The following is a 25,522-nucleotide window of genomic DNA, read 5'->3' as shown; positions in this document are numbered from 1 at the left end:
CCTCCCCTTCCAATTTCCCTCAACTCCCTTCTCCTCACCATCTCCCCATGTCCTCCATGTTATTTGTTATGCTCCACAAATAAGTGAAACCATATGATAATTGACTCTCTCTACTTGACTTATTTCACTCAGCATAATCTCTTCCAGTCCCGTCCATGTTGCTACAAAAGTTGGGTATTCATCCTTTCTCATGGAGGCATAATACTCCATAGTGTATATGGACCACATCTTCTTTATCCATTCGTCTGTTGAAGGGCATCTTGGTTCTTTCCACAGTTTGGCAACCATGGCCATTGCTGCTATAAACATTGGGACAGGAAACAACATGTGTTGGAGAGGATGTGGAGAAATCTTACACTGTTGGTGGGAATGCAAGTTGGTACAGCCTCTTTGGAGAACAGTGTGGAGATTCCTCAAGAAATTAAAAATAGAACTTCTCTGTGACCCTGCAATTCACTACTGGGTATTTACCCAAAGATGCAGATATAGTGAAAAGAAGGGACATCTGTACCCCAATGTTTATTTCTTCAGTTCTTGACCAGAGCCTTAAACTGAGGACTAGCATGGGCTAGCAGGTGCATGGCAGTGGGACTTAAGGCAGGAGAAAAACAGTGGGGGTGGAGAGGTAGGTAAGAATCAGCTGATCTACCTCCTGTCCCTCTCACATGGAAACTTTCTTTCCTCTTTGAGAAGCTGTGCATCCAGTATGGATTTTTTTAAGATTTTATTTATTTATTTGACAGAGAGAGAGAGAGAGAGATCACAAGTAGGCAGAGAGGCAGGCAGAGAGAGAGGAGGAAGCAGGCCCCCACTGAGCAGAGAGCCTGATGCGGGGCTCAATCCCAGGACCCTGAGGTCGTGACCCAAGCCGAAGGCAGGCAGAGGCTTAACCCACTGAGCCGCCCAGACACCCCTCCGGTATGTTTTGATGTCCCACTTTTGTTGACATCTCCAACCAGATCTGGGTGCATGAGGAAACACTGAGGAATGAGCCAGTAGAAATAGATGATGTGGTAATTGTTAAAGGGAAGGAGGGAGCGAGGCGGCAGACAGGCAGATGCTGGACCAGAAGTTAGAAGACTAATTTTAGTTGAATAGGCAGTTCAATTTTGTCAATCCTAGGAGAGTTCCTCAGTTGATAATGATGCTAGTTATAGCAGTAAACATGGATGAAAACAAGCATTTTGTGAAGGCAGCTCTGGGACAAATAGCAAGTTTTGCTGATGATAGCCAGAGATCCCTTGTCATAGTTAGTAAATTAAAAGCATTCCCCTGGGTTCCATATACTCATGATCATGAATCCATCCCCTGCAAATGCGGACAAATCCAGTCCCACGATGCCCTGTACTCTGTGTTGGTGGCTACTCATGTATGATATTATTTTCCAGGTGATAGACAAGCTTAATGCAATTTTGTTACTAAGGTTGCTTCTAACTCTTTAATTTTTGGTTCATGGGAGAGCGACATGATTCCGATAACTTTTTTCTTCACTGCTTTTCTTTCACTTCAAGCCTGGGTTTGAATATAGGCTCCTTTACTTATTAGCTGTGTTAGTTAACCTCACAGGATTTTGAGTTTCTCAGCCCTAATATACTATCAGCAGAAGGTACCTGGGTGACTCAGTCTGTTAAGTGTCCAATTCTTGGTTTCTGCTCTGGTCATGATCTTGGGATCTTGAAATCGAGTCCTGCATTGGGCTCCATGCTCAGTATAGAGTCTGCTTGAGATTATCTCCCTCTCTCTCTCTAAAATAAATAAATATATCCTTAAAAAAAATACTATCAGCAGATTTTATATGGTGCCATATTTGTGTTATACCCAACACAAGGCATGGTACATATTCAATTAGTGCTCAATTAATAGAAGCTGTTTTCTGTATATTATTTTAAAATTTATCACTGCAGCCTGGTAAAAACAATCACCTGGTCCACCTATGTCAAGCAAAAGTTGTAGCTAGCCATCTGACTCACCGTAGAGTATGTCTTCCCCATTCAGGCTCTCCTGGGAACAGAAAAGCATGTGGGTGTAGCCAGGTGGACTGGGTTTATGCCACCAACAACTGCTCATAAATGCAGACCACCCTCGTGCTTCTCCTGGCCCCCAAGTGATTCTGAGTTTTGCTAATTTTTGTGTCAATTTTGCTGTCAATTTTTTGTGTCAATGTTCTTGTGACTTAAACGAACCAATGTAATACTAGTCCAAAGCAAGTTCAACAGCAAATCCCAAACTGGAGTAGCTTATATCCACAGTGAGATAGCACAAACCCTACATCAGTCACCCTTCTATGAGTTAAAATGAAAAACCCATACCCTCATCCTAGCTGCACAAGAAGGAGAGGTAGGGTTGTCAACACTTCGCACTGTGTCTGGATTAATCCTACTATTGGGATGTAACATGCCATAAGAAAAGAAAAGAAGGTTAAACAGTTATCTGAAATAGACCTACCACTGAGGATGAGATCTGAGGGGTATGCTGAGGTCAGTAGTGCTAGTTGGCCTCATCCTGCTGATTGGAATTCTGTTGATAACAGCCCTAACCAAGTGTTGTTATGAAAATTGAACGCAACTGGTTTCAGCCTTTATTAGAGTATCAGATCCAAGTGGCAGAGCAGTAGCATCGTGGTGGTTCCCCATTGTCATGCAAGAAATTACAACAAATTCACTTGCTTTATACAACGCACATATATTACCTTAGAATTCTGGAGGTCAGAAATCTGACATGGGTCTTACTTGGCTAAAGCCAAGTTGTTGACAGAGCTGCATTGTTTTCTATAGGTTCTGGGGGGAACTTATTTAATCAGAGTGTTGGCAGAAGTTAGTTCCTTGAGGTTGAGGGATGGATGTCCCTGTTTCCTTGTTGGTTGTCACTGAAAAGACTTTCAGGTTTTAGACACTGACTGCAATCTTCAGCCTGCTATCCTGTGTATCGTTGGCTTATAGCCCCCTTCCTCCATCTTTAAAGATGGCAAGAGTAGGTCAAGTCCCTCATGTTCTACATCTCTCTGATGAACTCTATTGCCTTACTTTTTCACATTTAAGGACCCTGGTGATTACACTGGCTCCCTGGAGATATTCCAGGATATTCTCCCTATTCAATATCAGCTAATTAGCAGTCTTAATTCCACCTGCACATTTCCTTTGCCATATAAAACAACACATTCCAAAATTCTGGGGCTTGAGTGTGGGTATCTTTGGGGCCATTATTCTATCATCAGCATACAGTCATAAAAATATAAACCTGGCCAAGAATATGTACAACCAAGGGGTCAGTTATTGAAAGAGGCAGTTGACTATGACCCTGAACGTCCCCGCACATTATTGATGAATGCACCTCTGAAGAAGCTAGTCACATAGGTAACTAAGTTGGTGAAGGTGACCACAGCATGACTCCTTTACTGCTTTCAGTCTCTAGGAAAGGGCAGCTGGCTCAGCCCTCATGCAGCCGAGGGCATGTGGAGCCACGTCTGGTCCATACGTCACTCAGTGGAACAGAAATATGGGGAAGCATGCCAGACGAAGATGGGGGCAGAGATTGGGGGTTATGTGGCCACAAGTCAAAGAACAGCAGTCACCAGAAGCTGGATGAGGTGGGCAAGGATTCTCCCCAGGAGCCCTTTGGAGGGAGAGAGCCACTGTTGGTAACTTCATTTTGATTTTATAGCCTATAGAACTGTGAGAGAAAAAACTTCTGATGTTTAAGGAACAGGTTTGCGATGATTTGTTGTTGAAGTTCTAGTTGTTACCTTTGGAATCTTGTTATTGCTGGCTCCATGAAATTGACGTTCTTCTTCATAAGGAATACTTACTTACATATTGTATATTGTCCTCTCTCTCTTTTTTTTTTTTTTTAAAGAATTTATTTATTTATTTGACAGAGAGAGATCACAAGTAGGCAGAGAGGCAGGCAGAGAGAGAGAGGAAGCAGGCTCCCCGCTGAGCAGAGAGCCCGATGTGGGACTCGATCCCAGGACCCTGGGATCATGACCTGAGCCGAAGGCAGTGGCTTAACCCACTGAGCCACCCAGGCGCCCCTATTGTCCTCTCTCTTACTCACTAAATGCAATATCCATGAAAACAAGTCTCATTTGTTTCTGTCCATGGTACTTACAAGAGGAACTAGTGGCTTTTTTTATGTTTAATAGTGTGGTTCTTCAGGATATAGCATCCTTCAGATTCTTGTCAAAATTCAACTAAAATTTTGAAATACCCATAGCATCTTCGTAATCAAGACCTGTTATAAAACAAGAATGCAAGCATATATACAAACTTCACCATGGCGAACACTGGACTTATTCTCTCACACATCCTGGAACCATAGATCTGAATAAACGACACTTAGCTCAACACTGTTTTTATTGGATAAACTGTATAATGATCTCACCTCACATCCACAAATGCTAAGACAATCATAACGAGGGCTTAAATAGGAAAAGTCTCCTTGGGCACTAAATTTGCAGCAGAGTACTACTTCATACTGTGTGTCTCCAGAAGCATAAAAGAATTTTGAGGGGAACACAGTTCCATATGTTGACTCTCCATAAATCCCAGGATACTTGCTACTATAATAAGGGGAATACTTGTTCTAGACACCACAGTGTTCCTTCTGAATTTCCAAATTTTTAATAATTAATTACTAAAATACACCTGGTGGTGTTTATGAGGAAGCCAATGTTTTTCAGCATAGTATGGGTAAAAACAGATGACAAAGCTATATTTATTTCTCTCAGGTATTGCCATAAGAGGAGCCAGCACTTCTGCTAATAAGACCATGACCAATATTAGAAACTCTCAATCCATCTTCTACCAGTGTGTATCCCTTCCAAATAGTCGTGACTGTGTATGTGTGTGTATACACACATACTGAATAATCTAATTTTCATTAGCACTTTATATTAAGTGTTGATAACTAGTAGTTGGGGGAATTATTTAAAATTATAAGTAATAAAATTACTTATAAGTAATAAAAATATATCATGGAATATAACTCTTCAAATAGGAGGCAAATCTACAAAATCTATTAAGGATATAGCTTTCTCCAACATGGATGTGAAAAAAACATCTATCCGTTTTCCGTATGTGCTATTCACTTCATCTGTGTGTCTATATGTATTCATGCCATTCCCCTTTTACGTTTATATGTAATAGATACTTGCTAGCTAAAGCTAGATACCACTTGCCTATTCTAATAATGATTAACAAAATTAGAGATCGACTCCCTGTTTTTTTCTTGAGACAAGAGTTTATTTTTTAATTTAAACTATATTTTCCTTTAAAAATTGTCTTTCAAAAAGAATATATTTGCTATTATTGTTGCAAATGTTTTGATTTATTAGAAAATACATTTATACTTACTGGAATTTATTGGAAACTCAATGCAAATTTTCTTTAATGGAGAGGAGAATTCATGGACACAAGTAACTTAAAATCCCAGGGGTATCTTTTTTTTATTATTAAGTTTTTATTTTAATTCCATATAGTTAACATATAGTGTTATATTTGTTTCAAGTATATAATATAGTGATTAACAATTCCAGACAACCTCTGGTAACCATCAATTTGTTCTCTATAGGCAAGAGTCTGTATATATATATATATATATATATATATATATATACACACACACACACACACACACACATGCACACACACACACACGCACACCATATATATATATATGTCTATATACATATATACATGTGTGTCTGTATATATATGTGTGTATATGTACACAGTGTGTGTGTCTGAAATATTCATACACACATCTTCTTTATCCATTCATCAATTGATGTACCTTTGAGCTCTTTCCATAATTTGGCTATTGTAAATAATGAAAGCCACAACAAGACATCACCTCGTATCTGTCAGAATGGCTAAAATCAAAACCACAAGAAATAAGTGTTGGTTAGGATGTGGAGAAAAGGAACACTCGTGCACTGTTGGTGGGAATGCAAACTGAGGCAGCCCCTGTGGAAAACAGTACAGAAGTACCACAAAAGGTTAAAAATAGAACTACCGTATAATCCAGTAATCTCACTACTGGGTGTTTATTCAAAAAATATAAACACACTAATTCAAAGGGATACATGCGCCCCTATGTTTATAGCAGCATTATTTACTGCTCCCAGGGGCATCTTAACCCAGGCTATGGCTTAAGCCAGAGAGGCTCATTATGTCTCCTGGTCAGGCCCTCTCCATGCCTCAACTCTTTTTCTCATGCAGCTCCTAGTGAAAGTCTGATGCTTTTGTCACCCTAAATCTTTATTTCCTTAGGTTTAATTTTAGCAGCAAGAAAATGCATCTGTTTAAGAAATCTAAGCTTCATTACATTTCATTGTCTCTGATGTGGTTACCTGCCCATACTAGCATGTGTGTCCAGAAAACTTAAATGTTTTCATTAGATAAACATGAATCGCCTACCCAACCTGAAGGTAGAGGTGGTATTAACCTTAACCAAAGGATGTGGCCTGAAATTTGGGGGTGGAGGTGATCCTAGAGAAAAAACAATGCATGTTAAGTAGAAGCCAGGTGAATACACGTTAGGGTTCCCCAAATGACATCCACCCACTAATGAGACAGAATGGATGTTGAATCTCCAACACATTTACTTTCATGTTTTGCCTTTATAAAATATTTAAGTGTGTATTTTATATCATCTGATCTCAGATTTGAGATCACCAGATCATTATCCTAATTGATTATCTTTATCCTCTTGGAGTTATCAATATTTGTCCTACCACATTGTTATACTTTTCTTATGTATATGTAGCTCTGCATGTCTGTGTATGTAATGGGGGGATGTTTTATATATATATATATATATATATATATAAAATAGCTATAGATGTAATATATATTATGTATCTATATATATATAAATTCTATAGTATGCATATGGCAAATAAAATGGTGGGACATATTCTACATAAGTATCGTACTCTCCATATTCTACTTGAAGATGAGATTTATTTTCAGGTTGTATCCCAATAAAAATAACTCTATTTCTATGGTGAGGTGAACACTGATGATAGCGTACAATGTTTGGAATAAAAAGACATAAAGGTAGAGAACAAATTGTAGCCATTCTTAGATAATACTTTTAAGTAATCAACAAAATTTTGCTGCAGATGCTAACAGAAAACTTCCAAAATAACAATTTGGTACAGGCTTAATCATTAAAGAAACTAAGCTACATCATTAGTGTACACCAAGGATAATCTGAATTGATGGATGAAGTCCATAAAACAACACAGAAAGGTACTTTAATTTCAGTGCAAAAATTTGGTCAGAGACGAACAACAGGATCTAAGGATAAAGCAACTAGTACAGGTCATGACATGACAATTCTTTTAGCTACACAAACTAAGTATAGCCCCAGATCCCGTGAAGGGAGTACTTAAGAGTCAATTTAGGAGATCCCATGACTTCTTTTTTTGTGCCTTCCCCACCCTTTCCACAGCATGTGGACTTTTGCTACCATTCTTCCTCCCTTCGCTCACCGGCAGTCTTCAGATCAGTCCTTGGAGCTCCATCACCAAGCAAGGGACCTGTGAGACAATAGAGACAGATTTTAGAGCCTCAGAATCTCAGCTTTCTCCCAAGTTTCCAAAGCCATTCTTCTCCTCTACCCCACATACTTAGAAGAATCTCAGAAAACTAGTAGATTTCATTTGTTTCCCTCCAATTTTACCCAAAGCAAATAAGCCCCTGCACTTATTCACTGGGTATGGAATGTTCTTATACCAGGCCCCTCCAGGTAATGAACTCGTTTCTCCTTTCTGATCTCATTCTGATTGGTCATTTCCCAGGAAGAAGCAATATAACCTAAATCTACTGATTTTCAGCATTTAACTCAGTCACCATTATAGACTTCTTCGTTGATGATTTGATTTGACTGTAGGTTTCATGAGGACAGCTGTTACGTTGTGTGTCTTGCCACCCTTACATTCACTATCCACAACACTGTGTGTGTGTGCCTGAAATATAGATTGGCTATTTCAACATCTATGCCAGAGTTCTTCTAGTTCTCCCTCTTGGATTCTAAACACCTACATTTTCTTGAATCTCTTACAGCTAGAGCTCCAGATAAGCTCTAGATGCTGGAAAATAAATATGCTCAAGCAAGGTCTGAATTTGGGCTGATCTCAGTAGGGAAGAGAGGTAACAGGAAATTATAGAGCAGCCAAGTCCAGTCATTAGGTGCCTTCTATCCCCATCTTGTAGCTAAGGTAGAGTAACCTTGGGGACAGGGATGAAAGAAAAGATGTCATGGAACTCTGTCTCTTCCTGATACCTTTTCTAAGGAACCCATTCTCTAGTTAGGCCTATTCTGTGGTGGTGAACCAGGGGTCATTCGTGTACGTCCAACATGGAGCTTATCCCCAAGTCCCAAATCATCAGATTCCTTGTATTATTTACATTTCTGTTATTTATCTGTTTTTGGATACCTACAGCCAAATTCTGATTTCAGCAAATGTTTGTTGAATTAATCAATAACAAAAGAAAGAGTAGATGTCACTTGATTTTAAATGATTTCTTTTACAAATAATAGATGAGATACCTTATCTTTTATAAAATTATGTGTTAATATTCTTCTTCTCTTCTTTGAAAAGTATATATCACAAACACATGTGAAATAATTAATGGGATAAATAGCAGCATTTGAAAATTCATATTGCCTCATCACAGAAAAACTGAAAACCTTTATACCTAGTTTTGAAAAAAAATGCTGATCCTTCCTTTACAATCATTTAAAATAAAAACAAATGAATTTTATCTTAAAATGGATTACATGGTAATAAGCAAAAAGTGGATAGACAAATCTAATAAACAGAATGAACAAGGCATTCCTCATATGGTACAAGTTAAGCCAATTGGCAGTGACTCATTCAAATATAAAGACCAGAAAACATTAAAACTCAGATAATTATCTGGAGAAAAGGACATATTTGGGTTTTAAAATTTCGTAAATCCAAATTTTCTTTTTTGCTATTTGTATACAGAGCCAAAGGACATAGTTCTAATTATGAAATGCTCATTAATACGGTTAAAAAACATTCCAGCTATGTCCGCCCAAATCGAGCCAAATAAACAGTTTCTTTGGGAGAAATTGAATTAATTCTATCTGGCTTAAGGTAGGATAATTAATTTTAACTGGCTTAAGGTAAAATTATTCTTGTAATACAGACTCAGCCAGCTAATTATTTCTCCATATGCTACTGTTCCCCCACACCTGCTTCACCTTGGCACAGCAGACCTCTCACATTTCCCGGCTCTTTCCCCATGTTGTCAAGGGCATGCCACCAAAACAGCCACCAATTTGCCTCCAGCACAGAGAACCAGATTTTCAGGCATTAGTGCAGTAGATTGGAAAATAAATTTCATTTGGGATGTTTATGTAAATTAACTATGAAGTATATAAAACATCCTTGAAAGTAATTTGAAATTGTCACTAATGAAAGATATTTACCATATTCACTGAAGACTCACACACACACACACACACACACACACACACACAGACTCTTTGATAATGCCAAATCAGAAATAACCTAGTCATTTACAGTTATGAAGGGCATTGTAATACACTTTGAAAACACTTGTGTGTTGAACTTATGGTTTTCCAAGTTCTAGTGGACATAAAAGTCATCTAGATACTTTTCGGGGAGGGGGTAAGGAGTGTGGCTAAACCTATCAACATCTTATTTTTACTTATTTTTTGGCTGTGAAAATAATTTTTTAAAATGTTTTCAAGTTCTAGTTAGTTAACATACACTGTAATATTAGTTTTAGGTGTACTGTACAGTGACTCCGCACTTCCTTCTACCAGCCCGAGCTCATCCCAAGTGCCCTCCCTACCCCCATCCCGCTCCAGCCGCCCCTCCCCCACCTCCTCTCGGAGACCATCAGTTGGTTCTCCGTAGTTAAGGACCCGTTTCTTAATTTGCCTCTCTCTTTTCTCTATCTTTTCTTTCCCCTTTCTCATTTGTTTTGTTTCTTAAATTCCACATATGAGTGAAATCATATGGTATTTATCTTTCTGTGGCTGATTTATTACACTTAGCGTCATACTTTCTAGCTCCTTCCATATCATTGCAAATGGTAAGATTTCATTCTTTTTATGGCTGAGTAATATTTCATTTTGTATATATATGACATTTTCCTTAACCATTCATCACTGAATGGACATCTAACTACTTTTAAAATAAAATACTTACAATACACACACACACACACACACATTCCTACTTCCCAAGTTACATGCCTATTAATTTAGAATTTTTGTTTTCAGAAACACCCTATTTGGTACCGCAGGACCATAATCCAAATTCAGGAAACATGGCTCCAGGAGATAAGAACATCGAATTCACTTTAAAATTCCTTCTACCATGTGAATTATGCTGAATAGACCCAGAATGACACGATTTCAGAATGCTAGAAAAGGAGCTGACTGAAATATGAATGTGATTTGTAATTCTTCTTCTTCTTCTTTTTTTTTTTTTTAAACAAGTCACATGGTCTTCATTTTATTTAGTTATTTTTTTCTCAACAGAAATGAAAACACTTGCAGAAAGGAGGAGGAGTGGCCCATCTCATCCCGGATACAGCGCTACAAAAAAGGCCAAGTACCAAGTGATTGAATAGCCTTGTTTTACACATTTGGTATGTTTTTGTTTTTTTTTTTTTTTTTTTTTTTTTTTTTTTTTTTTTAAGTGTGTGGGTTTTTTTGTTTTTTATCAACAGCAAAATTCTCTGTTTAGTAATGGAAAGTATAAAATACAGACCTTATTAAATAACATCAGCACAGAAGTAATTATTCTTTCTTGACTCATGTTACACTAAACTAGAACTACGTTCACACACATGCACACACACACACACACACACACACATGGAACTATGTAATGGAAAATGAAATTAAAGTTGTTAAAAAGCAAAGAGATGATTGTTGTTAGTTACTGATATACTGATGTTTCTTTTTGTCTGTTTTCCTAGAATTTAGAGAGAATTAGAAAGCCTGCCAAATGCTGTAGGGATCTAAATACCATTAAATTAAGCAAAATAAAATGATAGGGGAACAGAAAGTGATGGGCAGTAGCAGAGAAATACAAAATGAAAATTCTCTCAATTATGTCAACAACCATATTAAATTTAACTGCATGAATTAAAAATAAATAAATCCAGCAAGTGGAAAGAGTACACTAAGCTGTATCGGGAGCCAACAGCTATTTTAGTGAAAATAAACTGAAATTCTAAAGAAATATTACATCGTCCTCATGAACCCAAATTAGTGATTTTATTTAAACCCAGTAGCCAAATTTTGGAAAACGTAATAGGATAATGGAATTTTGGTGCCGGCAGAATCTCAGCTATTTATTCCAGACTTTCTTCTTAAAAAATGAGAAAACTAAAGCACAGAGTATTATTTGGCAAAAATACTGAGCGCGGACCAGGGTAAGAATTTTATTCTTTCATTCTCTAACCTCTGGTTCCATTTTCTTGTTACAGATTTGCTGAATCACACATTTGGCGGTTACCACTTTCACTGAGTAGTAATGTGGATGCTCTTTGGAGTCTCTCAGAAATCCACTAATTGCATTCATGAGAGCTCTGCTGTCAGACCTACGCACCTCCCCAAACACCACCTCCAAATACCATCACCTTTGCAATATGGTTTCAACATATGAACTCTGGAGGGACATACACATCCAGCAGTTCTCAGTATTCCCAAAAGTCATCCACAGATTCAATGAAATCCCTATCCAAAGTGCTACTGCTTCTTCTTCTTCTTCTTCTTTTTTTTTTTTTGCAAAAATGGAAAAGCTGGATCTTCAAATTCATATGGAATTTTAATTGGCTCCAAATATCCAAAATGATAATGAAAAAGAAGAAGGTTAGAGGAGTCATATTTCTTGATTTCAAAATTTATTGCAAAGGGGCAGTAATTGAAACAATGTGGTACTGGCATAATGATAACCATGTGGACCAATGGAATGAAACTGAACCTCCAGAAATAACCCCGTACATCTGGAAACTACTGATTTGCGACAAAGGTACCAGGACTGCTGAATTGGAGAAATATAAAAGTCTCTTCAACAAATGGTGCTGAAGCAACTGGGTAGCCATATGTAAAATAATGAAGTTAGATTCCTAACTTACACTGTATGTGTATAAATTAACTCAAAAGAGGTCAATGACTTAAATATAACAGGTTAAACATTAAAGCCTTAGAAGAAAACATAGGAGTTAAATCTTCACGACCTTGGATTTAGCAGAAATGAAACTTTAAAAGAACAATCAACAACAACAAAAATAGATATGCTGGATTTTATCAAAATTAAAAACTGTATACATCAGAAGACATTCCCAAGAAAGTGAAAAGACAACTGAATGGTAGAAAATGCTGGGAAATCAAATATCTGATAAGACTTAATATTCAGAATACATAAAGAACTCTTACAACTCAGCAACAGAAAGGCAAACAACTTCATTTTTTTTTTTTTTTAAAGGGGTAGGGGCACGTGGGTGGCTCAGTGGGTTAAGCCTCTGCCTTTGGCTCAGGTCATGATCTCAGGGTCCTGGGATCGAGTCCCGCATCGGGCTCTCTGCTCAGCCGGTGAGCCCGCTTCCTCTTCTCTCTAGCCTGCTTCTTTGCCTATTTGTGATCTCTCTCTCTCTCTCTCTGTCAAATAAATATATAAAATCTTTTAAAAAGGGTGGGGAGAGGAATGCCTGTGTGGCTCAGTCATTAAGCCGCTGCCTTCGCTGAGGTCATGATCCCAGGACCCTGGGATGGAGCCCCGCATCGTCGGGCTCCCTGCTCAGTGGGGAGTCTGCTTCTCCTCCCACTCCCCCTGCTTGTATTCCCTTTGGCGCTCTCTCTCTCTCTCTCTCTCTGTATCAAATAAGTAAATAAATAAAATCTTGTTATAAAGGGAGGTGGGGGGCAAAGAGCTTGAATAGACATTTCTCCAAAAAAGAAGGATTTTTAAAAATCATTAGTCATGAGGGAAATGCGAATCAAAACCACCATAAGGTACCACACTATAAACTCAGTAGGATGAGTATAGTTTTAAAAACACAAATCAAAAAACAAAAAAGAACAAGTGCTATGAGGAGCTAGGAACTCTTATACATTGTGATAGGAATATAACAGTTCAGCCACTGGAGGAAAAACTCATTGGCTCCTTCAAACATTAAATTATAGAACTATGATATGACCCTAAAATTTTATTCCTAGTTATGTACCTAAAATAAATGAAAGAAGGTATTCAAATTAATGCATGTACCTGTATGTTTATAATAGCACATACATTTGGAAAAGTCAAATGATGAAAATAACCTAGGTGTCCACTGGCACATAAATGAGTGAACAAATTGTTGAATAAACACAGAATTAAATACTATGAAACCAAAAGGAAAATGAAGTACTGAGGTACACACGAACCTTGAACACTCCATATGTAAGTTAAAGAAGCCAGACACAGAAAATTACAGGTTGTATGATCCTGTTCATATGAAATATCCAGAACAGGTAAATCCAGCTAGACAGAGAGCAGACTTGAGCTTGCTGGAGGTTCAGAGGAGCGAGGGTTGGGCAGCTGCTATGTGATGCTTATGGAGTTTCCCTTGGGGATGATGAAAATGCTCTGGCATCAGTTAGAGACAGTCGTTGTACAACATCTTGAATGTACTGAATGCCACTAGGTTATTCACTTTAAAATGTTTAATTTTATGTAATGTAATTTCACTTTAAGAAAAAGGAAAAGGAAAAGAAAGACAAAATAGTGAATGTCTCAGACCTATGGGTTTTTCCCTCATCTTCCAGTTTTATTTTTAATTTGAACTTTAGCTTAAGATTTAAAGAGTCAATTATCATATGGTTTCACTTATTTGTAAAGCATAACAAATAGCATGGAGGACAAGGGGAGATGGACAGGAGAAGGAGTTGAGGGAAATTGGAAGGGGAGGTGAACCATTAGAGACTATGGACTCTGAAAAACAATCTGAGGGTTTTGAAGGGGCGGGTGGGTGGGAGGTTGGGGGAACCAGGTGGTGGGTATTGGAGAAGGCACCGATTGCATGGAGCACTGGGTGTGGTGCAAAAACAATGAATACTGTTACGCTGGGGAAAAATAAAAAATAAAAAAAAAAACACATCGAAAAAAATAAAAAAGAAGTATTATAGCCATAGTGTTTTGCCATTTTAAATAAGAAACTAAATATTATTTTTTATCAGTGCTTTAAATCAAGCTAATATAAATCCACCGATAACAGTTATGTGAACTGCCAATCACTTTGTAATAATATAGTGGATTATTAGTAGTCCACTAGACATATCAAACACAAAATGACATAATTTCATATCTGAATTTCACAATTTATACTATAAAATTTCATGAAGTTCTAAATCTGCAAAATATAAGTGACCTAAGTGTTAAAATTTGCATCTTGGTTTTAATTGGCTATCGGATAAAATATCATTGATCTAACATACAGGAAAGAGATTTTGAAGGATATTATAAGCCTCCAACAACCTTATAGACCTCACTGCCCTCTAACATAGAATAAAAAGGAAAATAAAAGAATTAAAGATAAATCAAAATATACAATGAAATTTAAATAATGAAAATGGAACATAAATGTACTTATTTATTTGATAGCACATTTAAAAGGTATGCTGAACACTGCAGTAGGGGTTGGGATTTACTATTCATAATTTTAATTTAATAAGCTATGACAGCATTTTGCTTATAAGAAAAAGTGAAATCCCACCCACTGATAATATATTCCTAGAAACAAGGTTTCATATATACAAAATCCTCTGTGTGCCTATTCCCCAGGGGAGAATCACAAAACAGAAAGAAAAAATAAAACTCCTATTTTAGAGTTTATTTATAAAAATCCGTTTGTTGTACGTGTGCCGCATGCCTGTGTGTATTTAAGGGTGAGTGAGGGCAGTCATATCATATTAGAGAAAATGTCACCCTAATGTGTAGTATATTGATTTATTCCAATCCAGTGGGAACTTCCAGTAGATACCTCCTTATGACATTCATAAACAGTACTTAAGAATCTATCTCTGGTAACTTCAGAAATTCTTGGGGAAAAGAACATTGTTCTGCTCAACCACACAATCCCACTGACTTTTGTTAAAATGTACACGAAATCATGGATGTGTTTCTAAGTTTTATGAAATAACTAAATTATCAATTCATAAGATACAGCCAATGTAGCTTAATGTTTTGGACAAAGAAGACATTTTTCAAAGTGAATTATTTTCATTTTTATATATAAAATATATTCCACCTATGAAAGGGTTAAAAATTTCCATATATCCAAAAGTCTCTATAGTAATATACTGTTTTACTAATCACTATATTAAAAATTAAAATTTCTAATGTAGCTCAGGAAGCAAAGTTATGTATGAATAGTTAAAGAAAAACATGAAATGGCCCTATCTAATAACATCAAATTATGTTATTCTGTATTTAAATTATTATTTTATAACATTTTAAGGATATTTTTATTCTTAAATTATTGAATAATATTATGAGCAAAGGGGGTTTCAAAAGAGAAATTGTGAATGAGGAAAAGTTAACAAATCCATAGATTTGCTTGCTAAACCTCTGAATGAAAATAAAATATTTCTGAGGGTAAAGTTACTAAATAAAATAAATGTCATTCCAACTCAAGGAATAGACACCATCAGAAAAGTAAATTCATTAGGAATTGACTTTGATGGCCTTTCCACTCTTAGATTAATTCATCATTTTCCTGAGACACATCAATTACCACTCTGTCACATTAACTTTCTGAAAATGACCCAGAGTGTGACCTGAAGGAAGGGATTTAGTTGCCAGAATGATTTAAGAAAACAAGCCTCCAAAAAGCTTCATGGGAGGTATGTTGACTGGTTTATGGGGCTTTACCCAGGAGAATACTGACCACTTTTTCCAATAACTTTTCACTTTAAGAAGTATTATTTGGCATGGAGAATACATATATTGCATATCAACAGAATTGAGGCTTTCCAAGTAAAAAATCAGCCTCACTTCAATAAAGTAAATAAAATAAATCAGCATTTACAGATCATATTTAGGAAAATGATTGGGAATTACAATTCTACTTTTCTCTATTATAGCAAAATCAGGACATAGTTTGATAAATATTAGCTTATATGTGTTTGTTTCCATTTTGGTTATTTTGTTATGTCTTCTCACTTTAGAGTGGACACACACCACTTTCCCCTTCTCTGTCCCTCATTTGTCTTCTCCTTCCCTCTTCTCTCTGTCCTCCTAAAAGTCCCTGGAAGGAAAGGGAGGAGGGGAGGTGGAAGTGAAAGCTCTGAAGAGATTAGAATTCTTGAAGTCCTTCAAGCTTCTTTTTCATTCACCAAGCCCGGGTGAAGATGTGCTTTTCTGAATCATGTGATTTACCAGTCGTCTTGATACTTCTTTCTGTCTGTGTCTCTCCTAGGCACAGTCCCACCTCTCAAATGTTCTACTGATCAGTAAGTTTCCAGTCTATTCATTAAAAAGTTCCGGTGCACTGCTGGGTTTATTTAGTTAAAATAAAAGATTGATGTGCACAGAGCCTCAACATGGGACATAAAAACAACCACAAGATGGAGGTTCATTCATGTGATGAGATCATTTGTATTAAGGAGAATCTTTGTCCTTAAATTAACAGTGCAACTTATTTTTTTTTTAAGATTTTTACTTATTTGTGAGAATGAGAGAGTGTGTATAGGGCGAGGGCAGGCAGAGAAGCAGAGTGTGCAGGGAGCCCAATGTGGGGCTCTATCCCAGGACCCCAAGATCATGACCTGAGCCAAAAGTCGACACTTAACCCACTGACCCACCCAGGTGCCCCAACAGTGCCATTTAAAATGAAAAGATACTTTCTTTAAAAATTTATTTCCTATAATACTAAGGCCAAAAAAATGCAAAAATGAATGCAAAATATAGCACTGTATATTTCAAATATATATGTGAAATTCTTCCCCTCTTGTATAAGTAAGAATTTATAAAAAAATTTCATTGAACAGTGAGAATGTTAAAGTTCAAGAAATTAACACAATATATTGATTTGGTGATTTCTGTGAAAAGCAGGCAATTTTGTGTCTGTCACAGACACTCGTTAAATGTGATCAGATATAAAGATAACATAATAAGACTTTACAACTCTTTCAGAGAGTGATAATTGACTGGTTACTGTTTTGTTACATGTCAGCACCTATTTCCAGTGTCACTTATATATAGAAATTATATTCACATAGATATATGCTGCTTCTACATGGTAATCACATACCTATGTACACAGGGTACCTTTACATGATACTTAAATGCCTAATTTATATACATGTAAATTAGTTTTTATCAAAATAATGTTAAAATTACGATTTGACTTCATGTTATAATAGAATCTATAGTATTCTCTGGACTTGGGTGTGTTTTATATGCAGCTTGGTTCATCCGGCATTTGGGGACATTTAAATCTTGATCCCGGAGGGGATCTCGGAGGCACCAAGGATTCCGACCTACAGCTGCTCTGTGCTAAGTAATTATTTTGGTCCAAGTAGTGAGTCTGAATTCTTAATGAAGAGCACAAGAATAATCAACACCTCTTCCTGCTCATCAAGATAATATATATTTAAGGAAGAGTTTTCTAACTGATGAACATACCTGTTGGTTTGGTTAGACCTTCCGGAATCTTGAGTTTCCAAGTTCTGTCTATTCCTAAGATGAAGAACTACACTTGTCCCAAAGAGCCCAGGTCTGGACTCTGTGCCCTGACAACCAGACAAGCCAACTGACTATATATATATATATATATATATATGTCAGTTCCAAACAGTCCCCAGTCAGCCCTCATATTTCCTAACTGACATGCTTTACAGTAGAACATTTTGATGTAACTAGATAGGAATCAAAATGAACTAGAATGAACTGCTTCCTCTGTATTCCCATTTTACTTTATTATCAATCAACATGTTATACTACTGATAACAATTTATGTGTTTATCTCCCTATATAGACTTTAAGCCCAGGCTGGGCAGGGATAATGATTCATTAATCTTCATATCAGTCAGCTTCTACAGCAGTGACCAGACACAGAGTACAATATAAAGGCTTGTTCTGTTCAAGTGAGTCAAACGCAAGCAGGTATTTTGATGATCAAAAAACTTGTTTCATAATTGAAATAATTCTGTACTTTCACAAGTAGAAATCTGCACAAAAACAGATTTATCAGTTGTATATGTCAGAACCAAATACACTATTATGGCTGGTTTCTGAACACATATAATGGGAATTATGATTACTGACTATAATATTTCACTTCAGAGATCCGTACTGCCAAATCACGGAATTCTAATGTGATTTAATCTTGCATTTGCAATCGATTCCTCTGATAGCAAAGAATAAGGAAAAGTGATATGGGATTCACGTTTTCCGGCCATGTAGGTGTTAGAGGTCCTATGAGTATGAACTACTTATATAATTTAAAAATATGAACTTATCAAACTCACTTTTAATTCACTGTTAAAGAGATTGAGTGAAATAACAGAATTGTGCATTAAGACACTATAGGTACTTTAATGGCAGGAATAGAAACAAGATGTAAATGTTTTCCAGGATGTTGACCCTAAAACACACAAACTGCAACTGCCATTAAGAGATTATTTTTTAAATATAAAAGCTATTTATTTTTAAAAATCCTATCTATAGGATTTAACAATTCCAAAAACCTGAAGTTCTCAAAATCAGAGGGTGAATTTAATTCTAGTTCTAATATTTATATTATAGCCTATAAAAGCTATTTGCCAAACAATGCACTGAACTGACTCAAAAATAATTTCTCTGAAACTAAAAACGAACCGGAAGAGAGTGCGCTTCAGCTAAACGGAAATGACGCAGGTGCCGTCACTGCTGACCAAGGCTCCCTCCACAGTTGCTCAGCCTAATGCAGAAGGTTACTTACTGAGAAGTAAGATCAATTGCTTGAAAATACTGAGACAAAAGTATGAAAGGAAACAAAAAACACAAAGATCCCTTTTAGTTTTTTCTTCCTTTTGGAAAAGACTGAAACTGTCAGATGTGTCCTATTCTAACTTTTTCATACAAAGTGTGTGACACTCTGTGTTCCTATTCATGAACAATGTTACTCTACCTTACCGTGACAGAGAGAGCAAGTGATCAGACGTTAAGTAACACAAAAGAAAATGTTGAGATTGGGAGGCGGGTAAAAGGGAGGCAGCCGCTACCAAGCACCAGGGAGGCATGCGTCGCGAGTGAGAACGCTGCTTCCCGGGGGAACCCGTACCTTGCTTTGTTCCTGCAGATCAACTCGTGATGTCTTGAAATCAGAACTTTGAGAGTTTGTGCTGAATCTGTTTTTCCCACCCAGGAGCTCTTCCATTTCTTTCACTTGAGCCTTGAGTTTTCTATTTTCTTTTTCCAGTCCTTGCTTTTCTGTTTCAAGTATTTCCCTCTTGTCCCACTCCGAGATATTTTCAGCCTGCAATCTCTCTAGCTAAACACAGAAAACACAAAGAGAGAACATGGAACACTTGTAATTGTCAAAAGGCAAGGCACCCAGCAAAAAAGCCCCCACTGAGAAAGGTTCACAGATACATAAGTATAATTTTTAAAAGGAAACCATATTTGTCTGAAAAGTTGTGAACAACACAAAGATCCTAAGACCATGCCATGCCCTAGACCACTAGAGCTTTCCTCCTGGCTCATGAGACTATGTCTATAACCACACAGACCATATTTGTCAAGTAAATATGTCAGGGGGAAAACTAAGGTATTCTGCCAACAATCTCCACTTAAATGGTGAACATTTATCGATTGAGAAGGTGCAAAATAATTTCTTGGGCAATTCTGGTTGCACGGATATAGCTCATATATTCACTCGGTCATTTATTTATTTATTTCCTATACCTTTCAAGTTCCACATACTATGCTGGTCATGGAGAACAAAGAAAAATGAATGTAACAGAATAGTATAAATTCCACAATTAGAGTAGTGTAAAATAAAGTCAAACACACAGAATAAGTGGTTAATTGGATTTCTAGGGAAGAGAGGTTGGCAACCACAGCCAGGTGGCCAAAGCTGACCCACTTATTTTAGTATATTCCATAATGGTTTTATTTTTGAAAAAAAAAATTTTTAAGTACTATTTCAGACACATTAGCATTATATAAAATTTAAATTTCAGTCATAAACACAGCTGTATTGTAGTGCAACCACATTCATTGGTTGCTTATGATTGTTCTCACACTAACAATGGCACAGTTCAGCTGTTGGGATAGAGACTATATCACCAGCAAAGCCTCGATTATTTACTATCTGGCCCCTTACAGAAAAAATCTGCTCACCTCTGCTTTCACCCCATGGTGCCCAACCAAGGCTGCACATGAGATTCTCCCAGAGAAATGTTTACAGTTGCCAGTGACCAGAACCTACCTCTAGAAGTTTTGATTTAATGGATTTAGGGTAATTTTAATGTATCCCTTGGTCAGTTTTTATTTTAACATTTTTAAAATTTAGACTTTAAGACGCAATAGCAAATGTGTTAATTTTATGTAGTTTTATTATGTTAAAAAGTTGTTCATTCTTAAAATGTGGTTGAATTGTGTTTGCCTGTTATGATTTTTTTTCTTGTTTTGAATGTTTTAAGTAGAAATGATTAGTAATTATTTCAGCTCTAAAATCTAATTCTGAGCGCTGAATTCTAATCCTGATTTATCACTGATTCTGTGGGTAAGATTAATCTGTTAACTTCAAAGCCCAATATGGTCAATTTATTCCCCAATGTGACAGGGTTTGTGGAAAGTAAAAATTAATGAAATAGAGAGGAAAACATTTTACATAGCAATATTCTACTTAGAGAAGAAATTATGGTAATATAATTTGGGAAAATAATTATACAGTTATTTCTTCTATAAATTTGGGCATACGTATATCCAAATGTCAAAGTAATTTCATGGCATAAATCTAATGGTGAAGCCATTCTTCACCATAGAAAAACAAATGGAACATAGTCCTGGTTCTGTCACTTTCTCATTGGCTGAATCTGATATATGTTTCTTCTTTCTGTTCCTGTTTTTAAATAAAATTAAGACAAGGACACCAGATTCATCGAATTTGTGGAATTATAAGGACTGAAAGAAATCAATTATTTGAAATGCTTTCTGAACCATGTAACATGATTAAAATAGGAGGCATTTTTACATTGTTAAAATAAAAATTGGAAATTATTTATTTTTACATTGTTAGTTCCAAATGGTTTGACTGAAGAGTATTGATTAGTATTAGACTATTATAAAATATTTTTCATGACATTTTAAATTCTAAAAGACAAGTCAACTTAATCAAAATCAACTTAAAAATGTCATACTTTAAAAAAAAAAAAAGAAAAATGTTAGGCTTCAAAATATCTTTGGAAATGGATTCGGTTAAAAAAATCTCCAAAGTCTGCTTTTTCATGTATATAAAATTGAACCATTATTGTAGAAAGTGTTCTGTTCCCAAATCTAAGAGAAGCTCTGGCTTCTAAAAGGCAGGAACAAAAATTACATTCTTGGGACTAGACCTTGTTTATCAATTATATACAATAAACTAAGGGATCAAATTTTATTTTATTTTATTTTATTTTAAAAGATTTATTTGAGAGAGAGAGCGTGAGCCTGTACATTCAAGTTGGGGAGGAGGGGCAGAGGGAGAGAGATTGGATCTCTGCTGAGTGACGAGTCTGATACCAGCTTGATCCCAGGACCCGGAGAGATCATGACCTGAGCTGAAATCAAGTTGGACACACAACCCACTGAACTAGCCAGGCACCCCAGGGATCAATTTTAGATGATGTGGTTTAACATGTAGGGGATCTATTTGGGAATATGAGGTGAAAACAGTATTTCAAAATCCAATTACCAACATGTCATTTTTTTAATTATTAAGAATAATGCTTAAACTTTTTGATATCATCACATCACTTATCAGAATGAAAATAATAAAGCTATCACAAAAAGTCATTAACTTGGTGATGAAAAATTAATTTTAGGAAAACATATGTATTTCTGGCCAAGGACAAATATGTCATGTCAAGGCTTTGTGAAACTATAGGCATTTAAAATAAAATTCCTAAGTCAATTTCGTACCTGATAACAGATTACAGGTAGAACTCAGATTTTATATAAGTAACAGATGGTTTGAATGAATAAACTCAAAATATTTAAAAATAATAATTAAAGGAAGGAATGATTTTATAAGTTGTAACTACAAATCTTAAATAATGATATCTGATTATTTACTATTTGCAAGTTATTGACAGAGCAATTATTTCATAAATTTATGTATACAACACACAGCAAAAAAAGTAAAGGTTATGTAGAAATTGGAACATCATAAATACTATAAACAGTTTTATTTCTGTTTTCACTTTATATAATTTTTTCTTATATGTTATTCTTTTCTAAGAATCATATGAAAATCTATTAACATTAAAAAACCCATTCATGGGGCGCCTGGGTGGCTCAGTGGGTTAAGCCGCTGCCTTCGGCTCAGGACATGATCTCAGGGTCCTGGGATCGAGCCCCGCATCGGGCTCTCTGCTCAGCAGGAAGCCTGCTTCCTCCCTCTCTCTCTGCCTGCTTCTCTGTCTACTTGTGATTTCTCTCTGTCAAATAAATAAAATCTTTAAAAAAAAAAAAAAAAACCCATTCAACTGAGGGGAGCCTGGGTGGCTCACTCAGTTAAGCCTCAGACTCCTGATTTCCTTGATTCTGGCTCAAGTCATGATTCAGGGCTGTGAGATCTAGCCCACCTTGGGCTTTGCCCTCAGTGGGGAGTCTGCTCCATATGCTCTCTCCCTCTGAACTTCCTCCTGGCTTGTGCTCTCTCTCTCTCTCCAAAATAAATAAATCTTAAAAGACATTCAACTGAATGCAAGATAAAAAGAAAGGAAAAATCAGGTACTATTTTAAGCTTTCAGAATTTATTGTAAGCAATTCTAATAATCACAATCAAATTGAAATAGAATTCCATTTATTTGCTTTTAGTAATCAAGAAAAAAAATCCTAAAATTTTTCATTCTATTTTATTCTATATATTCTATTCTATTTTCATTCATACCATGAATTTTCACTAATAGTGGGTATTATTGTTAAATAAATTTCAGGGAATATGGGAGTTATTGAAAAAATGTTTTCTAGAATTTTTAATGTGAAAATATATTCTCTAAGGAGTAATTGGTAAAATATATATTTTTTTATTTAATGATTCCAATGTTATTCATATTAAACATTGAGAATAGGGGTACCTGGGTGGCTCGATCGATTAAGTCTGCCTTTGGCTCAGGTCATGATCTCAGGGTCCTGAGATCAAGTCCTGCATTGGGCTTCCTGCTCAGTGGGGAGACTGCTTCTCCCTCTCCCTTTGCCTGTGCTCTCTCTTTCTTTCTCTGTGTCAAATAAATAAAGTATTAACAAAATAAACATTGATAAAAATATGTAAACACCCAAACAACTATTCAAGTGTTTAACAAAAACTATTTAGTATCTCTTACATAAGAGGCACCAAATAGTCTACTGACAAAATACAAATATAGGTATAAATTGGGCTTAAACTCATATGAGGGATGAATTCCCTGAGTGCTGTAAGAAAGGCCTGAAATAAATGAGGCACTCAGAGGTTATTTGAAGGAGTAATATGCAAGCTGAAATCTGAAGTTTAAGAAGTCAAAGAGGCAGATTCAAGGCAAGAATGTTTCAATAAAAGAAGCAGGAAATAGGTTTGAACATTACAAAAGCCAAGAGTTCTATCATGAAATATTAGGTGTAGGGTAGAGTATGATATGAAATCTAGACAAGCAGGCAGTGGTTCCTGAAAGTAAATGTGAACATAAGAATTATCTGAGTCGCTTGTGGAAAATGTAATATTGCGATTATTCCCAAAGATAGAACTATGGGATCATTTCTAAACATTTTCATCTCACTCAATGTTATTGCTCCTTAATGCTATTGAAAGAACATCAAAGATTTTAATCAACACAATAACTAGAATGCAAGTTTATGAACCCAGAGCCATGCCATTTCGTTCATCAGTCTGGACCTGACAATGCTATTTCAATAACCTATAAGTTCTGTTGGAGGAAGGAGAAGCACACAATGGTAGTCTCTAGGAAAGAGCCTTCCTAGATTTCAATTACAACAATGAGACACAAAGCAAAATTAAGAAAGCATCCTGGAAGAGTCAGTTATTTAGCTTATTGTACCCAACACTGGTAGGATTTCTTAGATTTACTCTTAACTCATTGCTCTTGGCATATCTTCTGTGGCAGGTAAATGCATTAATGTAGACAGAAGACTTCCAGTAGAATGAACTATAGTTGAGTCTCAATCCTCTTTATCTTGAAAGCCTCCATTTTTTTAAATAAAATATGAAAAATATTTCCTACAGCCTAGTCTTATAAGGCAGAAATTATTTTATTTAGGGGAAATATTTATTCCAAACTCAAATATTTCATGTGACTTTTTTTTTTTCTAAAAAAAAAAAAAATACAGGGACGTCTGGGTGGCTGAGTCAGCTGAGCATCTGCCTTCTGCTCAGGTCATGATATCTGAGTCCTGGGATCAGGCTCCATGTCAGGTTTCCTGCTCAGCAGGGAGTCTGCTTCTCTCTCTACCTCTCCCTTTGTCCCTCCCCATTGCCTCATTCTCTCCCTTTCTCTCAAATAAATAAATAAAATCTTTAAAAATTAAAAAAAAAAAAAGAAAAAAATCATCAGCCAAATCAAATAATGACAGATGAAATAGTATCTTACTTTTTTATATTTTATCTAGATGACAATCATTTTGCAAGTGGACATTGTTAACTGAGAAAACCTACAACAGAATGTACTATGAAGCATTCTGCAGGCTCGTGAGAAGTCACCTAAAACCATGTGGATATTCCAATAATATATTTGCAAATATTCAGAATTTTCATTTCAGACAAGTCAGCCATAAAAATCACATTACAAACTGTAATTTTGGAGGTAAGAGGCAAAAGGCAGGAAGCCTGCTATTTCCTAGCAATATGAGATTATTACTGAGGGCAATATATTTTTGTTGTAAAGCTATATATGTTATTTCTTATCCTTACAATAATCCTGTAAATTTGTACTTCCTGCCATGAGGAAACTGGAGTCCTTAAGAGTAAAAGTAATTCTCAAGGAAGGCAAACAGTCCAAGCTATGGTTCACCTATAGTTCCTCTTTGGTTCCAGTCCTGAGCTCATTATACCCATACCATGCTAACAAATTAGCTGTTAATATATCTATATCCCTTTGCAGTTGTACCGACCATATTTTGAAACCATTGTACTCCATTACAGCAAAAGTATGTTTTCTTTTGATATATTTTGGGGTGTTGATCTTATTTCATCTTTCTCTACCAAGAGACTAATTAAAAAGAAAACCAATTCTGTAGACTCACATTAAAAAGTCTGGCAACTCAAACCTAATGCAGTGTGCATAT

The 25,522-nt window shown here is 36.1% G+C and overlaps 1 protein-coding gene across 7 annotated transcripts in view; it reads right to left on the bottom strand.

Moving 5' to 3' along the window:
* Positions 1-7,059: 7,059 nt before the first annotated feature.
* The window catches only part of CCDC102B (coiled-coil domain containing 102B), a 187,644-nt gene continuing 169,181 nt past the window's right edge, over positions 7,060-25,522 (bottom strand). For all 7 annotated transcript variants that reach the window (XM_045085204.1, XM_045085207.1, XM_045085205.1 and 4 more), the window contains 2 exons: positions 19,323-19,532; positions 7,060-7,543 (listed from right to left, as the gene is read on the bottom strand). In XM_045085204.1, the coding sequence (XP_044941139.1) occupies positions 7,505-7,543; positions 19,323-19,532 (249 nt within the window). In that variant the 3' untranslated portion in view covers positions 7,060-7,504. The remainder of the gene's footprint in view (positions 7,544-19,322; positions 19,533-25,522) is intronic.

Source organism: Mustela putorius, unplaced genomic scaffold (assembly GCF_011764305.1).
Source record: "Mustela putorius furo isolate JIRA1106 unplaced genomic scaffold, ASM1176430v1.1 tig00000835_pilon_pilon_pilon, whole genome shotgun sequence".
Lineage (NCBI taxonomy): Eukaryota > Metazoa > Chordata > Mammalia > Carnivora > Mustelidae > Mustela > Mustela putorius.
The sequence above is the reverse complement of the archived record's forward strand: the minus strand, read 5'-3'. Positions and strand labels throughout refer to the sequence as shown.